At 43.1% G+C, this 23,030-nt stretch overlaps 1 protein-coding gene across 1 annotated transcript in view; it reads left to right on the top strand.

The window, feature by feature from the left end:
• Nucleotides 1–1,474: 1,474 nt before the first annotated feature.
• The window catches only part of LOC146200373 (uncharacterized), a 35,684-nt gene continuing 14,128 nt past the window's right edge, over nt 1,475–23,030 (top strand). Inside the window, exons 1-3 of the mRNA XM_084592934.1 lie at nt 1,475–2,054; nt 16,661–17,067; nt 20,685–20,790. Coding sequence (XP_084449060.1) covers nt 1,505–2,054; nt 16,661–17,067; nt 20,685–20,790 — 1,063 coding nt within the window. The 5' untranslated portion in view covers nt 1,475–1,504. The remainder of the gene's footprint in view (nt 2,055–16,660; nt 17,068–20,684; nt 20,791–23,030) is intronic.

The following is a 23,030-nucleotide window of genomic DNA, read 5'->3' on the forward strand; positions in this document are numbered from 1 at the left end:
ACTGGTAAAGGCACTTAAGTGCACCACTGGAATGGTTTGAGGCGAAACGATAGCTTCTAAAGTACCTTAATACTAGTGTTGGCGGACGTCAGAAAACGTGTCACTGGTGTTTAGCAAATTAATGAACAAGTTTCTGCAATTACCTTATTATGTGTCACACTTCTCTGGCCGCAGTTAGACTGTATATAGAAGCTACGAATGACCGCATTAGTTTTATAAAAGAGCACTGAACAAGGGTTGAGGGAGTGCCTCAGTTTGCAAGCCGAGCTAACGTTTCCACGCGGGACTTGAATTCGTCTGGACAGCGCGTTACTTCAAGAGGACGAAAAACTGGACGTGTTGGTTTGCACTGAAATTGGTCTTTGCAATTAAAGAGGAGGTTGCTCGAAAGCGCGTTTTAGAGGTTCAAATCTATTATCGCTAGTGCCTACGCCCCCATATAGATATCTAATTTCAACTAGGCAGCTATTTATAATAGAAGTTAATAGTTTGTTACTGTTTAGAACTTAAATAATTGTCTCTTTAGGTTACATCACATCCCTTTTTTAATATCCATCTACCCAATGGCGCTGCAAGAGGTGTCTTCGTACCTCAAGAAGGTATTTTAAAAAAACTACTCTATCCGGCTTGCCTAAAACCCCTGTTGATATGGCTACATCGAATGGCTACATCGGACGCAAAATCATTATAACGTTGCAATACCACTGCGACAAATAAAAAAAAATATAGACGGTGTTGCAAAATGTATACAAAGTTTTCAATCTCCGTGGTACGAAAGCTACTACATAGAGGTTTGGGCCAGTACTATATACACATGCGCTATTGCATTCTCATGTTTTTCACGGGCTGGGCAGCTGAAACTGAAACCTGTAGTATGTGCGAGCTTGTACTTATAGCATGCACTATTGCGCTTTCTCTTGGGAAAAGTGTTTATGCACGAAACATTTTTTACGGAAAAATGGTAAAGCACGAGATTGAAATGAAATAGGGTGCTCAATTTACGTATGTCCACAACTGGATATCGAAATTTAGGGCAAGAAGCTGGCACCTGTGGTATGTGCAAGCTTGTACTTGTAGCATGCACTATTGCGCTTTCTCATCAGAAAAAATCTTTACGCACGAAACAGTTTTACAGATAAATGTTAAAGCATGAAATTAGAATGAAAAAGGTTCCTCAATTTACGTATGTCCACAACTGGATATCGAAATTCAGGGCAAGAAAAGATGCAACGCAATGTGCAAGGGACTGGAACTGACGTTTATGGCACCGCAATATGCGCATAGGACTTTCAGCAGTTCTGTCGAATGAAACCGACTACTTTTATCCTGTACTAATGAGGAATATGCGTTACGGTATGTGGTGGTCAGTATTCACTTGGTGTATGGTGACGGCGCAAGCGGTTCCTTTTTGAAGCAACGACGTAACCGCATCTTTCCACCTTACTTCACAATCGTCCATTCAACGTCTCTTGTTTCGATTTCAGGCTAGGGCGCGGCCGCCGGCATGCTGCGCAGCGGCTCCCTGCTTGTCCTGGTGGCGGGCCTGGCGCTCAGCCTGGACCTTGAAGCCATCCAGCGCACATCCCACTTCCCAGCCACCGGCCCCACTGATTACCAGGGCCAGCAGCACAGCTTCCGCGGCGCCTCCAAGCGGACCTCTGTGCCCCGGCGGGACCCCGAGGAATTCCACGGGCGGCCCTTGGTGGCTTCCACCAGCAGCGCTAGTCCCGAGGAAAGGCTCTACTACCGGCTCCTCTCCAGTCGGATGGCTCGCCTCCTCCCCGCGCTCCTGGGCGAGAACCAACAGCAGGGACACTCCTCCGGTGGACAGGCCAGCCTGGTCCCCGCCTTCTTCGACGACGATGATGACACCAGGGGCGATGCCGGCATGCGCTCAGCCAGCCACAGCAGAAATGTGGCTGATGAGGACGCCGGACAGGAAGACGAAGGCGACGAGCAAGAGGCCGACGAAGTAATGATGTACCTGCCCAAACGACGCGTGGTCCACTCTTCGGTGCCCAATGCCAGGCGGAGACTGCAGCAGCCGTCCTTCGGTGAGTGTCTGCGGCGTAAAAGAAACAGGAGGAGCGTACCGTCAAAGCTCATGCACGTTGCTTTGAGTTTGAAAGGCGTATGCTGTATTTAAAGGTGGTCGTATATTGCTGCTAAACTAATGGGTACTAGAAACACTACCATGAGCAGGGAAGATACAAAAGTTGGATTTCGAAAGGCTGTAATATGTATAACATTAATAAATTCCGTTAAATAAGCCGCACTGAACTTTTCCGCGCCTGAAAAATTGGAACTCGCGTCAGGGTCTCAGACGGCGATTATTACCTCGCGCTGATTTCATTAAACTGAACTCTAAAGACTGATTTCACAAATAAATGAAATCGCTTTTCGCGACTGAGAATAACATAAAATAATACAATATTTTGTTAATTTGTACTTGGCCGAATTTTTTATATCGACAAGCGCAATAATTTTATTCCTTCGCAGAAATTCCTGCTTTGCCCATAGGATTTAATACCATACACTATCCTGCGTCATTGGTCGCTTCATATATTTGTATAAGTTCCTTGGATAATCAATAGGTCTGAAGTCTTCGAGAGTGTTTTAGATATTTGCTTTTTTCTTTAAGTCGCCGAGTAAATTGGGTCCCCAACTAAAATATTCTGAAATAAAATGCGGCTTAGAGAGCGAGGATATTGATTTTTACTGACGTTCCGGACCAAAATGCATTCCGCGTGGGACATCATCTGGGTGCTGTATGTAAACGTCTTATTGAAATCTCGTTAATTATGCTAAAATTCCGGTCGATATGTTAAAATTCCTCTGAAGAGCCCGACACATACAGCGCAGCGCAGTTCAGTTCCCAAGACGTCGCTTTGTCAGATCTTGCAAGTGCAGGATGAGTTCACACATTGTGCGCAGGGCTTTGAGTTATGTAAATTGGACATTTTTTGCCATGACAACACTTAATCAGAATATAGAAAATCAGTGTAAATTATTCGTGAATTGTTAGGTTTCTTAGATATTAAATGGGCAAGGTCCTGATCACTTCCGACAATGTTGTATAGAATCGCTGAGATGATCTAAATTGGAAAGAATGTAAACGGTTAAGCACGTTAGAATTCATATAATTATTAACTACACTTGCTACAGAGAATCTAGAATGGCAGAACTGTACCACATTGTGATCACGTTTCCTTTCATGAATACCCCATTCGGTGCTCCCTCGGCCGTTGAGCAGCTGCAAAGGCGCCCAAAATCATAAAGCTCTTTTCAGATCCTTGCTTGCCGGAAAACTGCGCGTATATTGAGAGGGATTGTACTTGACCTATACACTTCGTAATGTTTTATACCAGGGAAGGAGGGGAGGGAAGGGGTGCTGGCACGCAGTCCCCTTCAATTTTTATGGTCCCTTGGTGGCCCTTGCCTTCCCGTAAGATGTGTTTGCGCTGGGAGATATAAACGCCAGCTGTGTTATGTACCGCGGTGTTCAGATTTGTTTTGTATTTTGTACTACTGCCTTTTATTTTCTGTCTTCGTACTAAATATTGTTTCGTTCCGAGCCTGCAACTTTTATATATTTTAAGACTTCAGCCCCGAAATCTGGACACATTTTGCGCTCCATCTAATAACCATGAGACCACTCAGTTTCCTTCTTTTAGTGTTTTCTTCAGAGGCTCATCATTTACGATCTACTCGAGCGTGTCACTATTTCTTCATACGTACTTATTTTATAACAGCGCTTTGGGAGTCGCTAGGTACACATAATGTTATGATGACTAGACATCGAACCAATATTCTGCCTTCGTAGGTGAAACATTTGCCATATTTCTGCCGATCTACATAGATGGTTATTTTTGCATGCAAGGATGTCGCTCAAGTAACTTTCTTCTTCAAACTTTGTTAGCAGTTTCTAGGCCTTCGCTTTCTATGGTTCTACCTTAAAACTAGTGGAGAGTGGCTTACTGTTATTTAAAAAGAAAGGCATGGAACATATGAGGTTTCACTCACAGCGTAGACAAGATGCCAGAGTGAAATGGTTGGCACGGCAGCTAGAATATGCTTTCTAGGGCAGCTGATATATGCGCCGCTGGCCGCACTCTTCGAATCGATCTCAATTAAAAGTTGAAAGGAACGTCCCCCGCTTATCAACGTCATCCCTTTCTTCAGCTGTCCTTTTTTTATAATTTAAGTCCAGCATTTATTTAGGTTCAACTCTGTCCTTTTTATCGGGGAACATGTTGAAGGTGGAGAGCTTAAAGCCTTGCGTGTTTATTATAGGGAAAAAAGGCGCCATTTTGTTTGACACGGCATAAAAAGTGTTCAGAAAACGTTGAAACCTTCCTGACTTGAAGAAAGGTTTCGCAGTGAAGCTGAGCCCACGCAGCAGAAAATGGTTCGATCTGAAATATAAACAGTAAAGTAACTGTCTACATGGGAGTGAAGTGAATAGCATGGCTGTGAAGTGAATAGTTATTTCCGAGCACGCATATTTATGTGTGCAAACAAATAAAGCAGAAACTACGTTTCTTCTTACCCTAAGCCATAACAGACAGGCCTTATAAAACTTTATTCTACCTATGCATTAGCGCTGCTTCAGTCATCTCGTTGCCAGCCGAAGCGGCCAGAAAGAAGAAAGAAGGCTGACTGCATCGCAAGCTTCCTGTCTGTTTGCCCTAAAATCTGCGTTTTCCGTAGGTCCAATATTTTTTTTTTGTCTGCGCCCTTGAAATCTAAGACATAAGCCCTGGCAGTTTCCTGCGCAACAGCCCGGGACAGAGCGCCAGCAGTCACGACGTTTGGATCAATAAAATGTGTCAGGCTTTCTGTTTTTTTTTTTACTGCAGGCTGTGAGCTGCTTTACTTTTTCTTTTTTTCTTTTTTGCTGAGCGTTGGACACTGCGAGCTTGACGGGATTGCTGTCGCTCTTCTTTCCTTCTCTGCGTTAACTTAATATATTGGAAGCCGTCGGCAAGGGAAGCGACTAGAATGATGCAGAAGAAAAGCAGAAGTCGATTTCATGTCGGTGCAGGGTTGGAAAGAGCTGTCTCGAGCGCCACGTTATATATTTGAAAAGTGCATAGGCGAAAATTTCAGCTTGTACTTTTGTTCTTAAAACAAGTAATATTGATAACAAAAACCTAGCATGAGAAGCTAGGACAAAAATGGCCTTATCCAAGGCGATGAAACCGGAGCCAATAATGCTTTCCTCCCTCTTTGTAGGTACTCAAGACTTTACGCGCGAAAGATGGTCTTAAACACACACTAGTTTGCACTTTCACATAGAACTCTGAATACAAAAAAAAAAAAAATGCCTGCGGAAAGAAGTACTGTGATCCTACTGAAACCTTGCGTCTTTCAGAAAGTTTTCCAGATCATGCTAAGACTAACCGCCTCGCGGCTGTTCCTTGCGACATTTGAGGCCTATTGAAATGTCACTCAATGCATTTCGTAAACGTCTTGGTTTTCTTTATTGCTGTTTTTTATTTAGTGTGAGTTTCGAATATGTTGCAAAGAGTCACATTTGAACGTATTACGCAATTTCAAAAATAATTACTACGAAGAGCACACATTTGGTGCGCCTATCCTAGACACCCTGAAAGTTTGGATAAACATGTGTTTCAAAGTAAAGTTGCTTATAAACGCAGCGTATTTGGATATATTAAGATTACACCATGACAATCAGGACATTCTCATATCACCTTTCGAGATTTTTCATTATTGCCCCGCCAGGGTGGCACAGTGGTTAGGGCGCTCGGATACTGCGTCCAAGTACGCGGAATCGAATCACGGCCTCAGCTATCACTTTTCGATGGAGGCGAAAAACAAGGCGCCCGTGTGCTGTTCGATGTCAGTGTACGGGGGTCGAAATTTCCGGAGGCTTCCACTACGGCGTCTCTCGTAGCCTGAGTCGCTTTGTGATGTTAAACAATTCACAGACCAAACCTTATTATTACTGTTATTTTTTGCTACTCATCACCAGAAACGCAGCCTATTACTTTTCAATGGTGATATTCACTTTCCGATATGAGCACTGTGCTAGGTTTGAAACAAAGTTTTTCTGCGGATGGAAAAATTAGACCATTCCTATTAAAGTGGTCATATTATATTTTAAATACTCCATACTGACTCTGGCAACGTTTAACGCTAGAACCCTAGCTAGTAAAGCTAGTTTAGCAGTGCTGTTAGAGGAACTAGAGGATATGAAATGGGATGTCATAGGGCTTAGCGAGGTTAGGAGGCCGAATGAGGCATATATTGTACTGAAGGATGGACATGTACTGTGTTATTGAGGTTTACTGGAGAGGCTAGAACTAGGAGTAGGTTTCCTTGTCAATAAGTATATAGTGGGTAGTATAGATGAATTCTAGAGTATGAATGAGAGGAGGGTAGACATCGTAGTTAGGCGTAATAAGCGGTATAAAGTGAAGGTTGTACAGGCCTATGCACCGACATGTAGTTATGATGACCAGGCAGTTGAAAGCTTCTATGAAGATGTAGAATCGGCAATGCGAAAAGTAAAGACGCAGTATACTGTACTAATGGGCGACTTCAATGTCATGGTAGGGAAAAAGCAGGCTGGTGTCCAGGCAGTAGGTTACAATGAGCTTGGTTCTAGGAATAGCAGGGGGGAGTTACTAGTTGCATTTGCAGAGCACAATAACTAATCATGAATACCTTCTTCAGCAAAAGGAACAACCGGAGATGGTCAAGAAAACGTTCTAACGGGGAGACTAAATATGAAATTGAATTCATACTGTGTTCAAACCCCGCCATTATGCAAGATGTAGACGTAATCGGGAAAGTGCGATGCAGTGACCATTGGATGGTGAGGTCCCGAATTAGTATAAACCTGTAGAAGGAACGCAACAGATTAGTAACAAAGCAGTCCATCAGCGAATTAGCGGTGAGGGGGAGGGCAGAAGCGTTAAGGATCTCGCTACAGAATAGATATTCAGCTCTACCCGAGGATGGCGACATTACCCTAGAAGCAATAAACAATAAATTCAGAGATATAGTTACTGAGTGCGCTGTAGAAGTAAGCAGTACAGAACCTTTTTCGTTCCATAGCCTTCTGCATTGTCCGCAACTTAAACAGTACCCTCTTGGTTAGCCTCCACGTTTCAGCCCCATAGGTGAGTACAGGTAATATGCAACTATTTTATACTTTCCTCTTGAGCGATACCGGTAAGCTGCTAGTCATAATCTGCAAGTGCTTGCCAAATGCGCTCCATCCCAATCTTATTCTTCTTGTTATTTCCTTTTCCTGGTGCGGATCTGCGGTTACTACCTGTCCTAAGTAGACATATTCGCCTACTTCTTCCAGTGCTTCGCTACCTATCGTAAACTCCTGTTCCCACAGGAGGCTGTTGAACATTACCTTAGTCTTCTGCACATTCATTTTCAATCCTATCTTTCTACTTTTCCTGTCTAGGTCATCAATCATTATTTTCAATTCATCCCCCGAGTTACGTAGCATGAAATGTCATCAGCAAATCGCAGATTACTGAGGTATTCTCCATCTACCCTTATCCCTAACTGATCCCATTCCAAGTCTCTGAATACTTCCTCTAAGCAATCTGTGAATAATACTGGGGGATCGTGTCTCCTTGCCTAACACCTTTCTTTATGGCAATTTTGTTACTTTCTTTATGCAGAACTATGGTTTCAAGCGGAAGAACCGGAAATGGAAATGAAAAAGTCCTAACGGGGAGACTAAGAATGAAATTGACTTCATACTGTGTTCAACCCGCGCCATTATGCAAGGTGTAGAGGTAATCGGGAAAGTGCGATGCAGTGACCACACGATGGTGAGGTCCCGAATTAGCCTAAATCTGAAGGAGGAACGCAACAGATTAGTAAGAAAGAAACCCATCAACGAATTAGCGGTGAGGGGGAGGGCAGAAGAGTTCAGGGTCTCGCTACAGAAAAGATATTCAGCTCTAACCGAGGATGAAGACATTACCCTAGAAGCAATGAACAATAATTTCAGAGCAATCATTACTGATCGCGCGGTAGAATTAGGCGGTGAGATAGAGAGGATACCGGTAAGCTGTCTAAGGAGCCGAAAGATTTGATTAAGAAACGCCAGAGTATGAAAGCTTCCAATCCAACAGACCAGATAAAATTGGCAGAGATATCAAATCTAATTAATAAGCGCAAAGTGGACGATATAAGGAAGTATACCATGGAGAAAATTGAGTATGCAGGAAAGAAAGGGCGAAGCCTAAAAGCGTTGAAGAAGAAATTGGGCATAGGCAAAATTTAGATGTATGCGCTAAGGGACACTGCGGGCAACGTCATCACGAATATGGACAAGATAGTCAAAGTAGCCGAGCAGGTCTATACAGATCTCTACAGTAGCAAAAGCAGTCAAGATCGTATTGAGATTGGCGGTAGAGAAAAACAGTCAGACGTTCCACCAGTGAGGAAAGACGAGGTTAGGAAAGCAATAGAAACTATGAAAGTGGGGAAGCAGCTGGAGAGGATCAGATACCTATAGATTTGTTGAAAGACAGGGAGGGGGGGCTGGCGCCGAGGGGGGGGGGGGGGGGGGGGGGACATTGTGCTAGAAAAACTGGCCACCCTGTATATGCAGTGCCTGGTGTCATCGACGGTACCGGAACCATCGAAGAATGCAAACATTATCCTCATTCATGAGACAGGGGACGCTAAGGACCTTAAAAATTACAGACCAATAAGTTTACTGTCTGTTACGTATAAGGCATTTACTAAGGTAATCGCTAATAGAATCACGACAACCTTAGACTAGGATCAAGCAGGTTTACGGAAACGGTACTCTACTATCGATCATATCTAACCAACAACCAGGTGATAGAAAAATGCTCGGAATATAACCAGCCTTATACGTTGCAGTCAATGATTACGAAAAAACATTTGACTCTGTAGATACCTCAGCGGTGATGCAGGCATTGCGAAATAAGAAGGGGGGGGGGGACGAGCCGTACGGGAAAGTGCTGGAAGATATATACAGTGGCTGCACAGCAACCATAGTTCTGCATAAAGAAAGCAACAAAATTCCTACAAAGAGAGGCGTTTGGCAAGGAGCCACGATCTCCCCAGTACTATTGACAGCTTGCTTAAAAGAAGTATTCAGAGACTTGAAATTGGAGCAGTTAGGGATAAGGGTAGATGGAGAATACCTCAGTAATCTGCGATTTGCTGATAACATTTCATGCTACGTAACTCGGGGGATGAATTGCAAATAATGATTGATGACCTAGACAGGAAAAGTAGAAGGGTAGGATTGAAAATGAATTTGCAGAAGACTAAGGTAATGTTCAACAGCCTCCGGTGGGAACAGCAGTTTACGATAGGTAGCGAAGCACTGGAAGTAGTAGGCGAACATGTCTACTTAGGACAGGTAGTAACCGCAGATCCGGACCATGAAAGAGGAAATAACAAGAAGAATAAGATTAGGATGGAGCGCATTTGGCAAGCACTCGCAGATTATGACTAGCAGCTTAGCGGTATCACTGAAGAGGAAAGTATGCAACAGTTACATCTCACCTGTGCTCACCTACATTGTAAAAAATGTGTGTGAAATTACCGGTATTTTTAAAGAAAATTTCTCTACCCCCCCCCAGTACAGAAAAAATCTCTTCAACTTCATTACCCGAAATACGCTCACGAAAAAGACAGTAATTTTATGTTTTCCAGCCGAAACCTTAAATCGAAGGCAAACAATTCGATATAGTTTTGCCGTCTCTTGAATAGTAGGTAACTTCTGATTAGAAAGCGAAATTGTATGACAGCACCGAAGGCGCTGTCCGATGATTGGCTGCGTAAATATTTTGATTAGAAAGAAAATAACCAGTGGTGACGCATAGAGGTCAGTTGTTGGTTGGCTCCCTGCTATACAGTGGTATCTATTACGAATTTTTTCACTTGCCTCTTTTCGGTGGTTAGGCAACGGCTGTTGTGAGGCCAGCCTTATAAGTGCCCTCGACTATTGCCAGCGCCGAGAGAAATTCGTGAGATGTAGTTGGCACGGCGTTCGCCTTAAATTGTGTTCGTTGAAGAAATTAGCGTTTAAAGCAATTTTGTTGTTATTACAGGCAGAAAACGTGAAATGAAAGACGAGTAAATAAAAGATATTATTTTCACTGCCACAGAACGAAAAACGCCGTATAACAAAAAATTTATGTCAATTTACAAAAGTTTCTTATCAGTTGTAAACAGAAAAAAACGGTAAAATCACAGAAAAATTAAAAACATAAAACATAGAAGAACAGAACATTCCTGGCAGGAGAGCTGCCAGATAATTTCTGTATTTTTCAACAAGATATTTTAAATTGTATGGGGCTGAAACGTGAAGACTAACCAAGAGAGGTTCTACTTAAGTTGAGGACAACGCAGAGGGCTATAGAACGGCAATTGGTAGGGGTAACCTTAAGAGATAGGAAGCGTGCAGAGTGGGTGAGAAAAATAACTCAAGTTCCTGACGTTCTAGTAGAAACATGAGCATGGGCAGGACGTGTAGAGCGAGGAGAGGATAACCAATGGTCACTTGAGGTAACAAACTGGATTCCAAGGCAAGGAGAGCGTAGCAGGGGGCGGGGGAGAGTTTTAGGTGGGCGGATGAGGTTAAAAGGTAGCAGGGGTCAAGTGGATGCAGCTAGCACAGAACCTGGTAATTTGAAAAATATTGGAGAGGCCTTCGCCCTGCAATAGGTATAGTCAGACTGATGGTGATGATGATGATGATGATGACTTAGCTTAGAGTGATTGCCAAAGACGCCACTCTTTGGAGTTGAATGGCAGACTTTACTAAACGTGACCTCAAGGAATCCTTCAATATCGAGGTTTATCTATGCTGGCTAGGTTGGACCACACTCTTTAATATGTTCAAAGCAGTATCGTACAGTATTCGCAATTGGCACCCAAATAAATTATGGGCCAAAATCGAGAGTTTTTTTCCAACGTTGTCCTGCATATTATGAACATATATTTTATCGCCTGCCTGAAAAAGGGATCAACCCTGTTTCACGCATTCCCGGTACAAATTAACACGTCTTCTAATAGCTTCTACTTTGCTTGAAGCTTAGCGCAAGAGTGTGGTAGATCTGTGCAGTGCAACCCAGTTCGCTGAGAAAGCTTGAAGACAGGGCAGCGGACATGACTTGTTGCCGAAAAAGCCTGCATGTACATCTTGCACATGAGGCGTCTGGCAAATCTTGACAGCTGTAGTCTACTGTCAAATGAAGTTTGCTTTACGCAGAATGCGACCGCAACCTGCAAAAACAAGAAAGGCAACACTAAACGAAAAATGGATTGTATGAAGGTTTCGAAACAAAGACCGCACGTTTGTTGGTTCCATTCACTGCGCTTGCTTTCGCCTGCTTACCATTAGTGGACGCCGCCTGTGGAACAGAAGCAAGCGATGCCGTCATAGGGTTTTCTATATACTGGCAGAGAGGCGGAAAAGTGAATAGAGACAATTGTCAATTCAATATACAGAGGCTGTGATGTTTAAACAGCAACTAATCTTGCTTGTACGCTGATGGCAACTGCCCTGAGGAAGAAAAATCTTGAAAAACCGCATGCATCTCTACATGATCTTTGTGATTGGGGTCTCTAACTATGGCCATTTTCTGACGTAGTCGTGGTGGAACTCGGCTTGTAAGCAAGGTGCCGAAAGGCATTCAAATACAAGTCTATATTGGCCTGATTTCCGCTCACAAGCATCTGCACAAATCGGAGGCGGTCATAGCAGCAAAAATGCTTGGCGGTCGCCACTGATCAGATTGCCCGCCTCTATCGGCAACTCTCAATTTAATGCTGATGAGGAAACATCGAGATAAAATCGCCGGAGGCAATTATGATGATCTGTTAAAATGCAGTAGTCCCATTTGGCTGCAATAATTCAAGCTAAATCTTGACCCCTTTCCGAACAAAGATATAAAGATGTGTCTTGCAGTCATGGAGCGCTAAAAGTTTTTATTAAGCTTCGCAGTAATATTCGCAAGTGTATTCTTTGTGATGCTGCAAGGATGATCTAACGGCAGCTGCCTATTTTGAGGCTTACAAAGCCGACGTGTAGTGGAGTTTCCTGCTGCACGGGCATAAAAATTCTTCAGCTGAAATTCCTTTTGTTGAAACAGGCGCGATGACAAGGACCAGGTGCATTTGAAGGTTAAGCCCTAGTAGTAATAAATACATGGATTGCTGGCAGGTTAAAAAGCAAAATGGCCTCTGATTTTATTTTCTCTTGCGTGCATGTTGAGCACACTGAGCGGAAAGACTCACTGTTAATTCCGTTTGCATGAGAGCTCTACTTTTGTAGAGAATGCAGTGGAGCCAAACAAGACACACACAAAAACTCCAAATAAGACGAGCGTGTAAGGGCTAGTCAGCCTGTTTGAACGGTAAACGAAGCTCAAGATGACAGAAATATAAGAGCGATAATAATAACAATTACTGTCACTTTTACACAAGGTAGTGAAACTTGCTCCAATGTACGCATATGAAGAGATTGATGATGTTATTCTTCCAAATGAAAACGGAAGGAATATCCCGCTTCAGTGAACCTGAGGACTTTTGCGAAGAGAGAGAAGACGTGGAAAAGCGCTCATTAAGAGATCAACACTAAGACGCTCAAATTTTCCATGGGAAGGCTCTACGCGCACTAGATGACGATCAAGGTGGTCTCAGATATCCTAGCCTTCTCACGAAGGAGGAAAAGGGTAACGGTGCAAGAAGGTATTTTGCATAACCCGTGCTCTGATGGGCTCTAATTGGGTCGCTGGAGAGAAAGCGAGTTTCAAGAGCTAGCGTGGCTGTTGCAACTGGACGTTCCGCACCGCATCGTCCTTGCTAAGGCTCCCTGAGTTTCTTCAGTCTTCGTACTTAAGACGCAGAAACCCCAAAATGCTGCAGGTTAAACTGCTTTGCATTAACGACGCGGTACTCGTTGCCATGCCACGCTGACCCGCTGCAACTTCTTGGAAGATGTATAGCGTTAAGACACTTAGCGCGCTGTACAGGCTAAGCGGCATATGCGAGTATTAGAATACGCGAGTGGAAAATTAGGTAGCTTGAAGTAGAATTGCTAATACAACGAACTTGTATGATACTCTTTGGAAATCTTTATTTTTGAGCATGTTTTAGGCCCAGAGGAACAGTATCTACAGGCACATATTTTCGAAACGAGAAGAGTAATCTGTTTGCAGAGTTCGCCGCATAGTAGAGCTCAGAAAGTTTCCTCGGCTCAGTATTTTACCACGAGTACTCGCTTTTATTTCTAATTTGCATTTGCCGTTCGCTCTCTTGCGCCCCTGTCTTTAATTGTTTTTTGCTTTACTAAGAAGAGTCGTACTCACAGGGTGTGGACATTTCCCATGCACTGAAAGGCCGAGGTGCTAGTAAATGTTATGTCCGAAGATAACAGGGGAAAATAATACTAGGAATATAAGGAAATATAAGGAATATAAGGAAAATTGTAAGGATACGCTGTTTTAAAGCATTGGTTCATTGTAAATTATAAGGAGGCGCCCTTTCAAAACGTCGGTTCCATTCCATTTTTCAGAGATTATTTGAAGGTATGCGATCGTAGAAAAAAAATGGCGGAAAATCGGAAAGTTCATTTGCATTTAGTTTTATTAAATAAGATAAAGTGCCGATTTTCGCTTCACTTGACAGGAAATACGAGCATTTAAGTGCTCCTCGGTTGTATTTAATTGAACAACTTTTATTATGATGGCATTTGGGCAGCATGGGCAGCAAGATGTCAACGAAGGCTGACAATCACCACGACAACCAACAGTCAAGATTGAAGTAAAGGAAATGTTTAGAAATGGCTTGACTTAAAGGGATTTAAACTACCAAAGCACCAGAAGCTAGCAAATTTAATCCACCTGATGTTCTTTAGTACATGCAGTGAGAGCACACTGTTGAGGTGCCTTGCGTTTCGCCTAAATCGAAGAGTGGCTGCTGCGGCCTGAATTCCACACACGTCCATGGGCTGGTCCATAGTGGAGCGCCTCATCCCCTGAGCAATCGTGGTGAGGTAATGTAGGACTGACACAATAATAAAAAAAAATGTATTTTGCTAATATTTACGGCGTTCGTGCACTGCGAACAGTAGCCGTCTCTCTGTCAGAATTATGACGTTGAGTAATAGCATTCCATCAGTTGTGACTTGCAGTAGTAAACACCAATGTCATTGAAAGCATGGACATGGCTGAGGAAGAGGAGATCGATGATCATTTGGAAGTGCGCGGCCAAATCAGACAGCTGTTCCCTTGCGCTTGCCTTGCATTAGTTTCTTACTTTGCTTCGCGCGAGAGCAACATCTTCCTTCCTACTCTCCTGACATAATATCGGGGCCACCAGGAACTGACAGATGTTCCTTTTTATGTGATATCAGTGAAACAGTGCGGTACTGCACGAAAAAAAAATTATCAACTTCCAAAGGCTTTGTACAGCTGGAGATAAAAATTGCCAGATTGCGAACACTCAAAGCGATGGCAAGTATGTAACCGAAATATTCAGCGTAATGTGACCGAGAGGAAGATGATCATAATGTCTTTATAGGCGCTGATGTCCGATCGTTAAGAGTGCAAAAGCAATACCAATGAGTGCTGCAGGCATTCTCACCCTACTGTCACGCCATCAGGCAACAGGAAAAGTGCACGGAAAGCGTGAAGAGTGCGCTAAAAAGAGCGAAACTTCTAACAAATGGAGGCGCTGTTCGAGTGAACGGGGCCGTCTCTGGCAGCCTTCTTTATCTGCACCTTTCTGCTCAGCGGCGTCGGCCGGAGCTTTCTTACACTTTCTGGCGCCGCTCGTAGCGTTGTCATAGCGATCGTGGGAGGAGGACAAGAGCCGTGTAGCAGAACGTACTACACGCAACCACGCCCGCCTTCGAAAACGTTCCGGTGCATTCTCCTTTCTCTGTTTTCCACGTCGAGAGCGCCGAAAGACAAGACACCACACGAACTCCTGCACATGCCCATGACGACGCGCTAACACCTAGAAAAGAACTACAGTTACAGCGGACCCTGTAAATAGTGCATGCCGATATTGTTCGTCACAGGTTTAAAATGGGGCGATATATGACTTAATCACACGTAGAAAGGGACAGTTCGCAGTTTCCTCGCAACCATGAAAGTTACGTAATTGTTACCGTTGAAAGTCGAGCTAGTTGGTCAGACGACATGATGCACCAAGCAGCAGAGTAGGAGACAAAACGCAGGAGAGGCACACAATGCACACATGAACATACACGTACAAAAGCAGCATTGTCCTTGTTTATGTGTATGTGTGTATTGTGTGCCTCTCCTGTGTTTCGTCGCCTACTCTGCTGCGTGGTGCATCATTACGCAATTGTGCAGTGGAAATAAAAAACAATTATAGCACGAAGCGTGGGCAGCTCGTTCAGCCGAAGAGCCGTTGCCGTAACCCGAATGGAGAAAGACGGTATCGGAGAAAACAGGTCCGTGACTTCGTATCAGAATTCCGAGGCAAGCCTATTCTGTGCAGCGTTAAGGGTGGTGTCATATCATTTAGTTTCCCATTTACCACCCGTCTTTTAGTGACGTTAAAAACTAGTTTGGACGTTATGTGCCTTAAACAAGCGTAGGTGTGGGCTGTGAAATGATATACTGCGTCTTCCTTCACCCCCAAGAAAAGAAAACAGCCTAAATAAAAAGTATAAAAGTATTCGCGGACTGAAAATGTAGCGTAAAACGCGCTGAGGCAGGTAACTGCCGCTTCGTTTCTAGAAAGACCAACTGAAAGAAAAATATGGGAAAGTATCGCGGAATGACAAGGCGGTGTTGAAGAAGCTTCGCGTTAACTTTTATGGTGAATCAAAAGCGTTTCCAATTTTTTTTTCGCATTAATATTTCGCAAAGAGCAAGAAAACGACAGCTGTTATAATTTACGATTCTAAAAATGCAATCCCATATTATACACCATAGGAAAATACGGCCCATTTAGTCTTCCTTCTCGCAATAACAAATTTACCTCCTGAAGTGTGAACTACAAAGATTATCGAAGAAGCCCGAAAAAGCTTGGATAGGCCAGCGTCCGCTACGTGTGTATCAGTTTGAACACAAAATTTTAATTTCATTTTGCAGCTCGACCCATCTCGTCGTAATATCAATAATTTTCTCGCATTATCTTACCATCTACCCGTTTATCGCCTGGTGCCGTCACAAGGCGCGACCTCAATTAATCACCGCAATGCGATAGGATTTCTTGGATACTCTAGCCTAAGGATGTCCAGAATAGTGGAAATATAATGTTTAACCATATTTCCAGGGTTGCAAAATCATTGAGTTTACAGGTCAGCATCTTTTTTCGGTCATCCTCAGCAGCACCATGACGGCGCGTCAAGATTCAGCACAGCCTCCATTCCATGGTTACCTTCCTTCAGGCAAGAGGTCCCGCCGCCCAATGTTCCAGTAATAATTAGATCGGTAAAAAAATACAATATCAAAGCCTGGATGCAAGCAACATTTAATATATCGTGTCAACAGCACAGGGCGAGCTAAAGGCCCACTTTCCCATTGCCGGTGCTTTGCAACGACCCTCAAGTCTCCGGTCTTAATCCACAAGTTGTTCTTGCATTTTGCTAACGAGATTTCCCTCCCCTTCTCCTTTCTATCTTTTCTTGTTCCAGCAGACATGGATCCATCTGCACCTGTGTACGGCGTGCGCAAAAGGGTACCGGCCTTCAAGCGGCGCCTGCACGTACAGGTACGGAGGGAAGAGAAGAGGAAGCGCTCCACGCGTCGCCAGCTAAAGGAAGTGCCGCTCTTTCGGCGCAAGGCCGCAAAGAAGGCGTTCGTCAAGAAACCGACCGGGTTACCACTCAAGAGCCAGAAGCCTTCGGGCGCTGCCCCTTACCAGTTCGGACAAAAGGGCGCCGAGAAAGGCTCCGCGGTGCCCACGGTGACAAGCAATGCAACTGTCCACAAGACCGACGCCAAGTCCGCAGGCAAAGGTGTAGGTGGTGGAACGAGCAATGGAGGAAGCAAGAAGAAATACCATATTATGAAACGCAGTAGCTTCAGCACGGATGACAAGGTATGGTTCCAATGTTTTTAGGATTTTACTTGGCTAGAAAACGAGACCCCACAGCTTAAAACACCGCAATAATGGTGTTTGCTTTTTTATACAACACGTTCCAATCAATGTTTTGTTTCTAAAGTGATGACACTGAAAGACATGTTCACTAGAATCCCGGGGTCAAAATAGCATTTCCCGGTTGGTGAACACAATGGTGCCGTCAGAATGCGATACCTAATTCAGCCATCGCATGCGAAGCGCTTCCCAAGAACAAAAAAAATGTTTCTGGGAAAGCAAAAAAAAAAAGTGCGGGAATCTAACCACTGCTCTGTCTACAGCGACATCGCTGGGAAACGTTCCTCCAGAGCGATAGTTTTGAGGCTTTATACGACCGCCTTGCGCATTAAAGTGCCCGGAATCCGACCAACATATGACAGTAACCCTTAGTATAATTGAATCAAAACCATTAATTGCAACTACTAACAACATTACTATATACCTTTACTATTTACCATGACACTACTAAGTAGCTCTATCATTCCCACACAATTAGCAACCACACATATCCTTACAACAATGCTATCGCATCAGCACTTCAGGATTTTTATGCATCGCAAAATTTCTCTTTTTTTTTTTGCTCACAGACTGGACCACTATAATTTTTGCTTCCGAGTCTTGCATCTTGACAACGCAGCAAATGTCTCAAGGACAGCGTTCCTATAGATTACGTGTTTTCGCCTCAGGTGCCTCAGTCACTCCCAGAGAATCGTTTTACGAGATATACGCTTGTGAGCGCACTTTCAGGAATCGCCAAGCTATCTCCGGTCTCGGCAATACCAACTCTCTTTCATGAAGGCCAGCATCGCGTTTTGCCAGCGTTTCTTTGTTTAACTCGCTAAGAAGCATCAAGATTTCTCTCCTTTCATCATTTTGGGGAGCGGCGAAAAAATTGGTCACCTCGCAGCGCTGGGACGGATCAATTAAATGAATTTCTGTACTGATCCATTCCAAGATCTCGTACTAAGTGTAGGCATTGGAGGATCAAACTTCGTGGCTGAGTTCCACTAGTTTAAAACAACTTAGTATTTGTGGAGGCATTTGATAACTTGCAATAATATTCATCTTAACCTGCTACACCCAAGGTTAAACCGAAAAATAGCATTTAATGCCTAGCTTGTGGGAAAATGTTAATACGGTCACGTGCGAATGATTACATTGCCTCGATACTAACGGCAGCCGCATTTTTGGGCCTTACGGGGCTAATGAGGCTATATTCATTTATTTGATAAATACGTGTATTTTACTATATACCTATGATATCCTGCAAACTTTATTACCACCATTAGAAAACCGTAGCCCCTATATCTTTTTTATGCGATGCGACAGTGCGGTGTCATGCCGTATTTCATCCACAGATCTCGCGGTTGTCTATAAATATTTGCAAGTTAGAAATATTCTACCCGAGGTAAAGACTTCCAAAGCACTACCATTATTACTTTACTTTCCTCTATTTCGCAATGCTATGCAGCAGTGCCTTTTACATACTTGAAAGCCGAAGCGCATTTTAAGGACAGAGAGTGGCAGTGTTACGAAATAATTTGCAGGAAGAGAAAGTAGTCTTACGTTTAGTAATATTCTTTAATATTTATTTATTTATTTATTCCAAAATACTGCAGTCTCGGAAGGCCAAGCAGGTGGGAATATACAGAAACAATGCAGGTCAGCTTAAAAAAAAAAAAAAAAAAAAACGAAAAACATACTTGAAACGGGCGCTTGATTTAACAGAAGAAAAAATAAAAGGGATCACACAGCAACAAATCCAGAGCAGTCAATGAATATTAATGCCGTACAAGAGCACAAAATATATAACAATACACAACAATGGGACATGTAAATAAGTTTACAACCAGCAGAAAAGTAAAAAACATCACAACTTTAATGCGTTTGTTACACCACACTCAAAACTTTCCAAAGAAAAAACGGCTGCAGGCAGATTGTTCTACTCTATTATTTTTCGTGGAAAAAAGCAGTATTTAAACAAATTAGTGCGCGGTATAAGGGAGCAAATTATGGGCATGTCTGTGTCTTGGTGAGCGCGATAAAAATGGCTGAATATAATTTTGTGACTTGATGTTCAGATACTTTTTGTAAATTGCAAATAAAAATTTCAGTCGTGCAATTTTCCGCCTAGTTTCCAGCGTTTGGATGTTATCTGAAAGAACCTGTGATATAGAATCAGTAGCTCTATATTTATTTAATATAAAGCGAACTGCACGCCTTTGGACCATTTCCAGCTTTTGTTTGTCTTTTACGTAGAAGGGATCCCAAACCACTGAAGCATACTCGAGTTTAGGCAAGATAAATGTTTTGCAGGCTTGAAGTTTTAGGTCGGAAGGTGCCTGTTTTGGCTCGTGTCTTAAAAAGCCGAGTTTACGTGTAGCAGATGCGCAAATGTTTGTTATATGCTTAGACCACGAAAGAGTGTTAGTAATTGTAATTCCCAGGTATTTGTATTCATCTACTGCCTTTAAAGGGTGACCATCGATAAGATAAGAAAATACATAGGGATGCTTTTTATTTGTGACGCGGAGCAGTGCTGTTTTTTTGGGAGTTCAGTGTCATGCCCGATACCGCACACCATTCACTGATATTCGTTAGGCTGTCGAGTAAATGTCTGTGGTCTTGTTCACATGTTATTTGTTTATAGAGAAGACAATCATCTGCAAAGAGGCGGAATGTTAATATCGGGATGAATGCGAGTAATTATGTCGTTAACGTAGATTAGGAAAAGGATAGGCCCTAAAAGGATAGGCTTCCCTGTGGAACTACTCATGAAACCGGTGAAGTATTGGAACAATGCCCTCTGATGTCGACAAACTGGGTGCGATTTGACAGGTACGCATTGATCCAATTTATTATGAAGAAGGGACACCGAAATGTCTAAGTTTAGTCAAAAGTTTGCTATGAGGAACCCGATCACAAGCCTTGCTAATGTGAAGAAAAATGGTATCGACCTGTCCAGCTGAGTCAAGAACTTTAGCAATGTCATGGACTGTTGAAACTAGTTGGGTACACGTAGATAATCCTTTACGAAATCCATTTTGGAATGGAGGCAGCAAATGGTTGCTTTCTAGAAAATTTTTAGGAAAATGAGACACGATATACTCTAATAATTTACAGCATGTAAAGATTAAGGATACAGGACGGTAGTTTTCCATTAAGAGACGATCACCTTTCTTGTGAACCGCTATAACGCGAGCAATACGCCAGTCATCCGGTAAAATAGCAGTGCGTAACGAGAGGCTAAAAATGGATACTGATATATGCGACACTGGTTCAGCAAAGCGGCGAAGGAAGGAATTGGGAATATAATCTGGACCTGGAGCCAATTTTTCTTTTAAGTATAGTACGAGTGACAAGACCCCTTCAAACGTAATAAAGTCTGGGTCTAAAGTGGATGGCAATAACATTTAGTTGTCTCATCTCTGGGAGAGAACAGAGAGTGGAAATAATTGTTCATAATATCAGCAACTTTGCTTGGTTCCGTAATGATTTCCGTAATGGTTCCGTAATATGTAAAACATCTAGTATTTCGGCCTAGAATACGTTTCTTTTAGCGCTTTTTTTTTTCGCAGGTAACCGGAGAACTCCGAAACATTTTTGGCGACGATGAAGATGACGGAAAGAAGCACGACAAGAAGACCCTGAAGAAGAGGGAAAACGGAGTGGCCAACCTCAAAGGTCAGAATTCGGCTCACGAAAGGCACAATTGACACGTAATAATTGTTTAGCCGCCGATGAAGAATACATACAGGGAAATTTTATCCTGGAAAATAACTCACTTAAATAGTGCCAGCACCATAAACCACATTTATTAAACTGCGAGACAAGTGAAATGAAATAAATGTTTAAGAAGTTGCGACAGTTCTAGCATATTGTTACCACGCTGGTAACATTTGCGCATGCGCGGCCATTTCCAAGGTACCACCTCCTGAATCTGCATGATATGTCAACATGGCGATTCGCTCTTCGCTAGCTTCGCACATAGTAAAGGATCGCCGCCATGATCTGCGATGCTGTAAATTTTTTTAAAGGCAGCATTTGGTTTTATTCCGCGTACGTTCACTCATATGCCAAAGTATAAGTGTTGAAGAGTTCATTTTTGTGCCGAACATTATCTGATTTTGGAGCTGCCGAAACGAATTGTACGTGCCTGCATTCTCAGAACTATGATGGCCGTTCGTATTTGTGCCGTTTTCTCTAGTTTCGTAGTTTTATTTCATAACACAGGAAAAGCTGGTACTGCGTTGAGTGGGTGTCATGCACACTCGTTTACTACATCCTGTTTGCTAACAGTGTCAATTGGCGATGTTACACACAGGGTAACCAACATGTCCCAAACTTCAGAACGCGAATGAAACGCCGCAAAAACAGCAGTTAGCTGAAACGTACTGTTGCGATTAAACAAAGATTAGTCTCAGTGATATGTTTTAAGTGTGGTGGGTAAGAAATCTCGGCACAGCGGTTTTGATCATGGCCATAGAAAACGTGTTGGCGTCTTAGCAAAGAATGGAGCGGCACCAGCCACAGCCACACGGTGCGATTTTTGCGGCGGCAGTGATGTCACAGGGGTGTTTTTCAATCGCGACTGTACTCATTTGTGTGCGCGCAGAGGTTGAGTGACAAAGTGCATGCAGCATCTTAGTTTAGAGAAAGTAGTCTTAATGCGTGGACATTTATAGTTACAAAAATATTGATCCACCACCCACCACAATCACTATTTCGCCTCGGTGATTTCATACTGAAAAGTCGCCATGTAAAACTTCCTGCAGTGATTTATAGCGCAAAACAAGATAGCTTGGCTTCCGATAACCCAGTTAATTGGGACGCAAACATTGCAATAGGGTGGTATAAACGTCTGCTGGCTGCTCTTTTTAATTTAGCGAGTAATTTTATAGCATACTTGCGAGCATGATATGCCTGTCGGTACCCGGAGTCTCTTATTATTGTTCTGCGCGAGAGAGGAAGCTGAAGTACTTCTGGTTAATTTCCCTTCACCTACTGAAAAACGTGGAGTTAGCTAAAAGCTCATGCCTGAGGACCAAGGAACAGCCAAATTGCTGTAATTTGTAGTGCCGCGACAAACGATGTGCGAAGAAATTCTGTCAGACTGGAAATGCCGACACAAAAATCGGTGAGATAAATGAACGATTAAAGTGTAAGCTGTGGCGAACAAACGTGCTTAGTGGTGCAGAAAAATCTTAAATCTGGTGCATATTCACATAAAGGAAAGGTTAATAGAGCAAAAAACGACACTCACAAATAGTCAAACATTTGTGCCTATTTGAGATTGTCTTTTTGTTGCAAAATCTTGTCGAACAATTAGGCTAACGGCTCGTGTCAAAGCCACTCTAACCGAAACAATACGAAATGAGATAAAAGTTTCAGAAGGAAAGTAATATCCCTGACGCACGGCATTCTTTGGAGCCCTTTGCATTAATCGGCGGTCTCTTGTCAAAGCAGGAGCTAAACCAGACCACTGGAGCGGTCTGGTTTAGCTCCTGCTTTGGTTTAACATTTTCAGCCTCAAATAGTTGCTCGGGCCAAACAGCTTTATGCTCTAATGAAAGCTCTCACAGAATAAATACAGACTCATTAAATACAGTCCGGAATTAATCGTGTCGCCGCGCAGATAAGCCTACATACTGGACACAGGGGAAGCACATCAGCCGTCTTTTGAAAGCAGTTCGCGCTTCCAACTACAAGAGGAGCACCATCATTAACGTTGTTGTAATGAGGCTCGCTCTGCTAGCAGCTGCGCTCGTAAAATGAAGAAACAAGCTCACTCCGAAGTGCGCAAAAAAATATAGAGATCAGAGGACAGTCGTTGTCAAAATGCCGTGCAATGTTCAGGCAGTTAGCTCGGCTTTGTCTGAAATTGTTATATGACCATGAGTGAGAGGAAAAGTGAAAATAAGGAA

This window comes from Amblyomma maculatum, chromosome 2 (genome assembly GCF_055883805.1).
Source record: "Amblyomma maculatum isolate TAMU_Amacu chromosome 2, ASM5588380v1, whole genome shotgun sequence".
Taxonomy (NCBI): Eukaryota; Metazoa; Arthropoda; class Arachnida; order Ixodida; family Ixodidae; genus Amblyomma; species Amblyomma maculatum.